This window comes from Natator depressus, chromosome 9 (genome assembly GCF_965152275.1).
Source record: "Natator depressus isolate rNatDep1 chromosome 9, rNatDep2.hap1, whole genome shotgun sequence".
Classification (NCBI taxonomy): Eukaryota; Metazoa; Chordata; order Testudines; family Cheloniidae; genus Natator; species Natator depressus.
The window spans coordinates 54,204,173-54,214,510 of record NC_134242.1 but is presented as its reverse complement, the minus strand read 5'-3'; the positions used below and the strand labels follow the sequence as shown (position 1 = coordinate 54,214,510).

Below are 10,338 nucleotides of genomic sequence, written 5' to 3'. Positions count from 1 at the left end.
CTTACCAAAATTAGGCCCATGCCGTATAGCTCATCAAGAAATCTTGAATAAAATTCATTTGAAATGTTTAGGCAAAGTTATAGCTTCCCCCTCATATAAAGTGAGTTACAATTTTTTCAGTCCCATGTCTCAGAAAACTTTGTCTGATCCCTCTTCCCCACACTGAAAAGGTAGTTGTTTCACTGTCTTTCAAACTGCCTCACGTGTATTAAGGCTTTAATTTTAGATTCAAATTTATCTCCATTGCACGAAGACCTACTGATATTTCTAATATTATATATCAGCTACCATCAAAGGCTGAACCATGAAACCAAGGTCACTGAAAATGCTGCAGAAACTAGTCCCTCATTATTTAAAGCTTCTGGAGCTTTTCTTTATCATGTGCCTGTCAATCTGAGTTTTATTGTGTTTCTGCATTTAAACTAGAGAAGGTGTGGCTCTTATCTCTAGAGCTCCCTCCATCCTGTACTGGGAGGGGATTTGTTCTGGGCCTGACCGAAACCCACTGAGGTCAATGGAATGACTCCTAGTGATTCAGATCAGATTCTCTATTGGCTTCATCCTGCTAGCTACTCAGCTCCCTCCACTCCCACTGAAGTAAAGGGGGTGAGGGTATTTGCCACCTCTGGGTGGTTGCTGAGCACCTTGCAGGTTTAGGCCCCAGGGCAGTTCTCTCTGACCTGCAGTAGGAGGTGTTCTCTCCTAACCTTTAGCCTGTATTGCGTTAGATGGAATGGAGAGTTCTGTCTGTCACACCCTGTACTGCTGCTGCTTTTATCTTCCTGTTTTGTTTTTGTGGCGATCCGTTTAGATCATATAAGAGATTAGAAGGCTGAATCTGCCAGCCCTCCTAACTCACTAGGGAACAGGCCTGAGAAACCCCTTGTTTAATCACTGCCAGAGCAGAGGAATTTACAGCCCGCACAGCAATAAGGTCCAAAGCCACAGCCATAAAAATAAAGGCTTTTTATTTGGTTTTTATATATACGGTTACAGAAACATCTGCGTAACATTTCCAACAGCATGTGTAGCTCACCTGCCTCCCCCTCCTGTAATCAGGTGTGAATGTGGGTCACCAAGATAGAAGAGTGCTTCTGTCCTTAGGTTCCAGGCTCCGCCTTTTCTGCGGGGAAACCCTACTCTCCTGTTTTTAAGGTGTCACTTTTTTGTAGGTAATGTGAAGGTGCTGAGTCATTGGCTGCGCAGTGGTTGCCATGGAGACGGTCTGTTCTAGTTTCCCATCGGAATTGAGCCTAAATTTTCTGGTAATCTGAGAGGGAAATAAACACACACAGCCCTTTATTTTGTTCTAGTTAGCATTTTTTTTTTTTAATAATGTAAACCAACATCTGGGGCTAGAACAAGCTTGGCTCTTATTTCCTTAGCTGAAAGCTACTGGCCCAGGCCTTCTCATGTCTGACAGACTTCCACAGGCAAAATCTTAAGAACTGTTGCAATCCTCCCTTCCCTATGCCTCCAAATAGGTTGGTTTGTTACAGGAGCACCTGGAGAAACTGGAAATAATCACACTGTATCCTCCAATAAAGCAGAGAGCAGCTTTCTCCCCTAAGAGAAAGCACCACTGTCAGAGTGATGGCTGCCACTGTACTGCACAGCTGGGTCCTACACTGAGAACCGTGTACACGGAGGGATGCCTGAAGTATAGTTGACAAAATTTGCCACCTCTGGGTGGTTGCTGAGCACCTGCAGTAGGACAGATGGAAAATAAAAAAATATGCCAGTCATCAAATGGAAACAAACATACTAATAAACAGGCAGTGTGTCAGTACACATTCTTTAAAAGCATCTCCTGCTGCAGAATAGCAGCAGCCATTAGGGCTTTGGCCATTCTTACCTCATTTCCAGTTTGCTAAATTTCAAATTTCAAATACAAATCACTACCTCTGACGGAAAATGAATGCTCGCATAAAGCAAAGCCAAATTCCATCTCTGATGATTATTAGCAGCAAACTCCAATGTACTCTGTAACAAGCTGGACCTAAATTCAGCAGCATGTTTCCTGAATTCTGCAGCAGCCAGCTGGGGCAGACTGGAAATTATGAAGTAGCTTAATTTAAATGAAAACATTAGGCCTGTAATTAAGAGAGTTAATAATACAATCAGTACAGCAGCTCCTTAGGTTAGTTATTTTGACATCAGATTCACACACTGGCAGCTTTCAGTATGTCCAAAAGTTTTGTGTTGACCAAGATTAATTGCACTGAAGAAATTATCAGGGAGAAGCTGGACGTTTGGGCAGCTGAGGGGGAAGCAGTCTGGCCCAGCTCCTCAGAGAGATTTAGAATCTTAAATTAGAAACCTAAATCCCTTTGAGGAGCTGGGCCTTTGGGATTAAACACATTATCTTCTGCTAAAATGATCAGCAGTGAAATAGTTAATATTGACACTTCACTCATCTCATTTGCAGTGGTGTCGCTGGTGTAATATGGGGTAAGCCACATCAGTGCAGAGCATATACATGGGGACCTGGCACTGCTGTAGCTACACTGCCACAAATATCCCTAGTAAAGACAGGCTTAGATCAGAGATTTAACCCATCGAGTTGAACAGGGCAGTTTACATTTCTCAGAGCTATTGTTTCAGAATGTAAGCAGACTCAGGAAGATGCACTGTATTGGTTTACATCTTCAAGGTACCGTAAAGGCTTCCTTCAAGTCAGTGAGCTACACCAGCATAAAACTGGTGCAAGAGAGTGGAGAATCAGGCCCATCATTTTGAAAGCTTTGATCCTGGAGCACAATTCTGCAGCAAGAGGTGGAATATATGGAGCTGCAGCTATGGATTATATGGAGCCTTGCATAGAAGTGATCATATGACCCCACATATAAGTGCACAGGACTGCCCTGAGTAATCAGCGGTGCCTGAAAGTATCTTGGCATAGACTCCACACGCTCAGCAGTTTGGCCCTTTGACTTATTTCAGTGCAGATTTTCTGCACGTCATCCACAAGATTTGTTTATGTTACTTGGCCCCCTTTGCTCCTTCTCATGGTGAACACAGTCCCAGAGATTAGCGGAAATGAAGTCTCAGGGACTGAGGGAGCTCAGTCTGATAGCTCTGCCAAGTGGTTACATTTAATGCGATCAACTAGTCAAATTTAAAAATTCATTACATGTGGTGCATTCAACTGAAAGGAAGAACTGAAAATGCAAAGGACAGTGTTACAGTCAAAAAGTTTCCCAATGGATCCACAATTTTGGACCATACTGTACAAAATACTTTCCAAAAGATATATATCTTAATGAGATGCTGTTGTCAGCTGTATATATTTATATCTACAGTCTCCAAGATTTAGATCAAACTCCTTCTTGCTTTTAAAAACAAACAGCTTGAAAAACATTTGTCCTTCTTCTAATGGCTTTATTTACATTATCATCTCAGAGTGGTTCAGCATCAGAGACACCAAACATAACAGGAACATTTGTTATGATGGAGGCATTGGTTGTGACTCCAGAGTTAGGACTGTGTTGAGATCTGTAGTTAAAGCAGGATTTAATCCTGATATTTCTCTCCTTAAGGATTTAACAATGGGCCCCAATTTAATACAATCTCTTTACTGAGGACAGTGGAATTTTCCATAATTTTTAGAGTCAAATATTCAGGCTCTTTTGCAGAGGAAAGGTTTTTTAAATGATGCCTTTTGTAAATTTGACATTTGGCTCTGCCAGTCTCACCATTTTTTATCCCCATCTAGCTAAAGAAGCACAGTCCCCTGAAGCTCCAAACTCCACCCATATGCACACTTTCAAAATACCTTGGACATATGCCACTTTTCAAAAGCGACTCTTTAACACAAACAGTTACTGCCCTAATTTAAAAAAACCTTACTTATCTCTACCAAGAAAAGTTCAGCTCCATCAGAGAATGGAAGCAGCCAGTAGTAGAGGGGGCAGCTGCCTCCGCAGCAGAACTGTATTTTCCATGTTTCTGACAACGTGGGCTATAATTCCCTCCTGCTCTGTCCTAGTCCCTAGGATTAACAGGGGGCCATAGAAAAGGTGGATTTGGAGGGAGGGTAAGAATGACAATATAAAAGTATACACGTTCTCACAGACACAGAGTTTTCCATTGTGCTCCAAAGGCAGCTGCTCCCTTCAAGAGGATCCTGGTCTGATAGATCTGAGGAAGTCTGTTGGCCTGAGAGTGAGCGGCTGAGGTTTAACAAGTGATAGGGATAATGTGTGCGGGGTAACATACAACATCCATGTTATCATAGGGGTGAGGTGAGCTGTGTTAGGCTGTAGGACTTCTTGCTGCCCATGAAATAGTTATGGACAGGGAGAAAGAAGAAAGAATGAGGCTTTCACAAAAATACTGTCATACTGTTAAGACTGCTCAAATGCATTTCCCATCAACACAATCACTAAAAAACAAGACATTCACACAACTTGCATCCCTTAGCACACACTCACCCATGCACATACGTGCGCACACACAAACACAAAGTAACACACCAACACAGTGCAGCAACACAACAAACCCACTTTTAATTCCATCACAGAACCAATCACAATGTGAACCTCCAGTTGCTGACAGCCACTCATAAGCTGAACTCCAACCTCTGCCCTTTTCCTCTACAGCTAATACACTAGACTTTTCACCAGTACATGTATGTCTATAGGCAATTTATTGTAATCTGTCTGAGGCTGGGGTTTAGCTTGTGCATTTCAGTATGATTGTGAGGAAGTGGTTCTACGTTAGACTGAAAATGTATCTGTTATGGGGCTGTTTGGGCATTTTGATATCTGGGTGGGATGGCATACAGATTGAGGCTAGATGTGAATGCTGGTTTAAGTGGTGATTGCCTTGATTTTTATTGCCTGAGCAACCTTAGCAACACAACTGCATTTCCTAACTAATGGAAACGAATGACAGTTTGGTGGGGGAGATGATATAACACAGGTTGTACAGGCTGGGCACCACACTGCTTTATCATTCATAATGATCTGTACTTTTCATTGAGAAAACCTCAGTGCACTTTAATAAGGGCAGGAAGTGTTATCTCCAATTCTGCACCTGAAGTACAGAAAGGCTTTATGACTTGCCAAGTTCATAAGTCAGATCAGTGGCGCAGCAAGGACTAGACCACCCCTTTTTGATACTGCTAGCATCCCGGTGTGTCCTGGGATGAATCAATTATGGGAAACATGAAGCTGCAACTGAAAATTCCTATTCATAGAATCATAGAATATCAGGGTTGGAAGGGACCTCAGGAGGTCATCTAGTCCAACCCCCTGCTCAAAGCAGGACCAATCCCCAACTAAATCAACTATTCTGTTCTAATCTCAAAACTAACTCAGTCTGGACCGGTTAGACCACGTGTGATGTGCTTCTCTACAATAGAAATGGCTGATCTTAATGATTAGTCAGATATCTAGAAAAAGAAAAGTAATGTACCTCAGCAAATACAAATGAACTGTACCATTTCCTGATAGCCTTACAAGGGCTTATACCACATTTTGTCTTTCTACACACACTGTATATTGTGTAATTGCACAATGAAAGATTGCAATGTAAGCAACAAAATAAGGTGCGAGAACCTTACTTTAAAATTTCCTGACTTTTGTGTTTAAGTTCTTAAACTTCCTTTAACATTAACAATATTTTTGAAGGGGGTTCTTTTGTTTCAGTGTTTATGACATATTTTAAGATGTCAAGTAATCACCTCTATGTTATGCATAAGAACGTAAGAATGGCCATACTAGGTCAGACCAAAGGTCCATCTAGCCCAGTATCTTGTCTTCCGACAATGTCCAATGCCAGGTGCTTCAGAGGGAATGCAAAATTGCTAATTCTCATGCATGTACTGCAGATCTCATGATATTTGGGTTTTTTTTTTTTAAAGCTCCAACTGTTGAAATGATTTTATTACCCAAGAATCTCAGCTTTTTCTTATTTTTTAGTATGTTTCTAGTGCTCAGAGTGTAGCAAAAAGCTTGAAAATGTGAACCCTAAATACTTCAGCATTAGAAGACATAAAAAGAATACAAATTACAAATTTTTAAATCTCATGATTTCTAAGACAAACTCACTATTTCAGGCCCTGACTCATGATTTTTGAATGCTTGGAGTTGGCAACACTGATATACTTCAAATCTAATCATCCCAATTCTGATCCCATTATCCAAATCCTAAAAAAATAAGAAGGAATCTTCTACAGACAGGGGAATGAATTGAATGACATAATCCTTTAGGTCTTTTCCAGCTCTGATTTCTATGGTTCCACAACTGGACATTTCAAACAATGCAGAGTAGTGAGTCTCTGCATTTGCAGGGTATGCTATTTCCTGGTATTAGTGCTTTGCATGCTAAGAAGCTCTTCTCAGCGAGCTGAGTGCTCAGTTATGCCTGTAAGTGCTGGCCTGTGGTGAGCCACACAGCCCACAAGGAATTCTCAGGGGCATTGCCCCCCATGGAGCACTAGTCTCCGGGAGCTCTCAGGAGTGCAGCCATTGCTGTGTACACTCTCCTCTGCCATGGTCCTTTACGTGTGGCTAGCAAGAGTAAGCCACTGCAGCTGCGGCTGGCTCCTGTGTGAGAGGCACATGAAGGGAAGCTCTCTGTGCCCTCCTTCCTTGAGCACAGGGGCCAGCCTCTATCTGGCTCCAAGGCATTATGTGGCAGGAGAGGCTAATTTTCAGGAGAGTTAAGTTTTGTTTAAAAAGCTTATGGGAGATGTAGAATCTTGTGTGCATTGAGGAATGGAATTCCAAACTTCACACTGCAGGGGTCTGTCTGGCTTTGTTCTCCCTCAGGTGACCAATGGCCTGAGATCAAAGGATTAAAGGGAGTAAAGCTGGTCAAAGCAAAATGAAAAGTTGCTGCCAATCTTGTACTGCACTGGGAGAAAATTAAAGGACAATATGATTTTCATATGAATAAATGTTCCAATGAATTTTACAGCAACCAGAGGGAGAATAATTCCAGTAGAACCTGATGGGTTCCTAGAGTTTACCGGTTGCAGGTGGGTTTGTACTCAATGTGGCTCAGCTGGGCCTCTGCTGCCGCTACCAGTGCTACTGTGTATGCAAACTAGATACCATTAACTTGCGTTTGAATAGAGACTGGGAGTGGCTGGGTCATTACACATATTGAATCTATTTCCTTAAGTTAAGTATCCTCACACCTTCTTGTCAACTGTCTAAATGGGCCATCTTGATTATCACTACAAAAGTTTTTTTTCTCCTGCTGATAATAGCTCATCTTAACTAATTAGCCTCTCACAGTTTGTATGGTAACTTCCAACTTATCTGTATGTATATTGTGACAGGGTTGGGCCAGATGGCTACAGGAGAGTGACAGAAGGCAGATATATTAGCCCCAGGTTAAGTAGGTCCCTTTTCCCTGGGTAAGGTAACAGGGAAGTTTCCAGAACAATCAGGAACCTTCTGGAAACAATTAAGACAGACAGGCTGATTAGAACACCTGCAGCCAATCAAGAAGCTGCTAGAATCAAGGCAGGCTAATCAGGGCACCTGGGTTTAAAAAGGAGCTCACGTCAGTTTGTGGTAGTGCGTGTGAGGAGCTGGAAGTAAGAGGTGCTAGGAGCTGAGAGTGAGAACGCGGACTGAAGAGTACAAGCATTATCAGACACCAGGAGGAAGGTCCTATAGTAAGAATAAAGAAGGTGTTGGGAGGAGGCCATGGGGAAGTAGCCCAGGGAGTTGTAGCTGTCGCACAGCTGTTCCAGGAGGCACTCTAGACAGCTGCATTCCACAGGGCCCTGGGCTGGAACCCAGAGTAGAGGACGGGCCCAGGTTCCCCCCAAACCTCCCAACTCCTGGTCAGACACAGGAGAAGTTGACCTGGACTGTGGGTTCATGGAAATGGCCAAACTGAGGGCTGCTGTGAATCTCCGAAGCAAGCAAATCCGCCAATAAGCGTAAGACCCACCAAGGTAAAGGAGGAACTTTGTCACTATATATATGTTTCATTCTATGCATCCGATGAAGTGAGCTGTAGCTCACAAAAGCTTATGCTCTAATAAATTTGTCAGTCTCTAAGGTGCCACGAGTACTCCTGTTCTTTTTGCGGATACAGACTAACCCGGCTGCTACTCTGAAACCTGTGGCTACATTGCTATTTATACTTGTGCTAACTCTTATGTGTATATCAGCAAGAGTCACACCCCTACCTCGAAGTGTAGACACAGCCTTAGTTAGCTGTTTTCTGAGCTACACAGTCTGAGGTACCCATTGTTACCATCATCAGCACATCAGTTACTTTCCCTCCTTTGAATGTACTATTCAGGCTTTCTCTGCGCAGCTTTCATCACTTTTCACCCATGTTACCCTGTTTCAAAAGGGAGGTAGCTAGCAAAATGCAAATCTTTTCCTTCTGGACAGTGTGCGTCTGTGATTTCATATATGTGGAGGGAAGTTGCTTATATCTGAGGATCTCCTAATCCCCCAAGTTTAAGATCTCTCACCTTTAAAGCCTCACTGCAGAGCAATATGCATTTTAGCTAATGAGGACTGGACAGGACTATTATAGTAGCCAGTCAATGGTACCCCCAAAATTAGAGGGAGATGTCACAGTTCAGCAATACAAACTGACTCATTAAAAATCAGAGTGTTGCCTCAACAGCGGTCCCAGTCATTGCTGACCCAGAGCAACAAAAACTAGGAGCAACCACAAATGGACCCTGAATCAGTCCTACCTACACATGTTTTTCATCCTTCCACACAGCAGTTCTATGGATTCCCATTTCTCCATCCCCAACCCCAAAGGACCTAGGGGTTACAGTGGACAAGAAGCTGGATATGAGTCAACAGTGTGCCCTTGTTGCCAAGAAGGCTAACGGCATTTTGGGCTGTTGTCATAAATATAAAGGAAAGGGTAAACCCCTTTAAAATCCCTCCTGGCCAGAGGAAAAATCCTCTCACCTGTAAAGGGTTAAGAAGCTAAAGGTAACTTCGCTGGCACCTGACCAAAATGACCAATGAGGAGACAAGATACTTTCAAAAGCTGGGAGGAGGGAGAGAAACAAAGGGTCTGTGTCTGTCTGTATGCTGCTTTTGCCGGGGATAGACCAGGAATGGAGTCTTAGAACTTTAGTAAGTAATCTAGCTAGGTATGTGTTAGATTATGATTTCTTTAAATGGCTGAGAAAAGAACTGTGCTGAATAGAATGACTGTTCCTGTCTGTGTGTCCTTTTTGTAACTTAAGGTTTTGCCTAGAGGGATTCTCTATGTTTTGAATCTAATTACCCTGTAAGATATCTACCATCCTGATTTTACAGAGGTGATTTCTTTACTTCTATTAAAAGTCTTCTTGTAAGAAAACTGAATGCTTTTTCATTGTTCTCAGATCCAAGGGTTTGGGTCTGTGGTCACCTATGCAAATTGGTGAGGATTTTTACCAAACCTTCCCCAGGAAGTGGGGTGCAAGGATTGGGAGGATTTTGGGGGGGAAAGACGCATCCAAACTACGTTTTCCAGTAAACCCAGTTAGAGTTTGGTGGCGGCAGTGGAGATCCAGGGACAAAGGATAAAATTAATTTGTACCTTGGGGAAGTTTTAACCTAAGCTGGTGAAAGTAAGCTTAGGAGGTTTTCATGCAGGTCCCCACATCTGTACCCTAGAGTTCAGAGGGGGGGAGGAACCTTGACAGCTGTAGAAGTAGGGGCACTGCCAGCAGATCGAGGGACGTGATCGTTCCCTTCTATTCGACGTTGGTGACGCCTCATCTAGAGTACTGTGTCCAGTTTTGGGCCCCACATTACAAAAAGGGTGTGGAAAAATTGGAAGTGTCCAGCGGAGGGCAACAAAAATGATTAGGGGGCTGGAACACATGACTTATGAGGAGAGGCTGAGAGAACTGGGATTGTTTAGTCTGCGGAAGAGAAGAATGAGGGGGGATTTGATAGCTGCTTTCAACTATCTGAAAGGGCGTTCCAAAGAGGATGGATCTAGACTGTTCTCAGTGGTAGCAGATGACAGAACGAGGAGTAATGGTCTCAAGTTGCAGTGGGGGAGGTTTAGGTTGGATATTAGGAAAAACTTTTTCCACTAGGAGGGTGGTGAAACACTGGAATGGGTTACCTAGGGAGGTGGTGGAATCTCCTTCCTTTGAGGTTTTTAAGGTCAGGCTTGACAAAGCCCTGGCTGGGATGATTTAGTTGGGGATTGGTCCTGCTTTGAGCCAGGGGTTGGACTAGATGACCTCCTGAGGTCCCTTCCAACCCTGATATTCTATGGTAACTCCAGAGAACAAATGACTCTGAAATCTAGTGTGCAAGAAAGGGTTTTTATAGAATAATGTTGGTTAGAAAGGACTGTACTGAGACAAGAAGGCTTCTTTCTCTTTCATGATCA

General features: G+C 43.0%; 1 protein-coding gene across 3 annotated transcripts in view; it reads right to left on the bottom strand.

The window, feature by feature from the left end:
- Positions 1-977: 977 nt before the first annotated feature.
- The window catches only part of THAP4 (THAP domain containing 4), a 50,366-nt gene continuing 41,005 nt past the window's right edge, over positions 978-10,338 (bottom strand). For all 3 annotated transcript variants that reach the window (XM_074964198.1, XM_074964197.1, XM_074964199.1), the window contains one exon: positions 978-1,270. In XM_074964198.1, the coding sequence (XP_074820299.1) occupies positions 1,151-1,270 (120 nt within the window). In that variant the 3' untranslated portion in view covers positions 978-1,150. The remainder of the gene's footprint in view (positions 1,271-10,338) is intronic.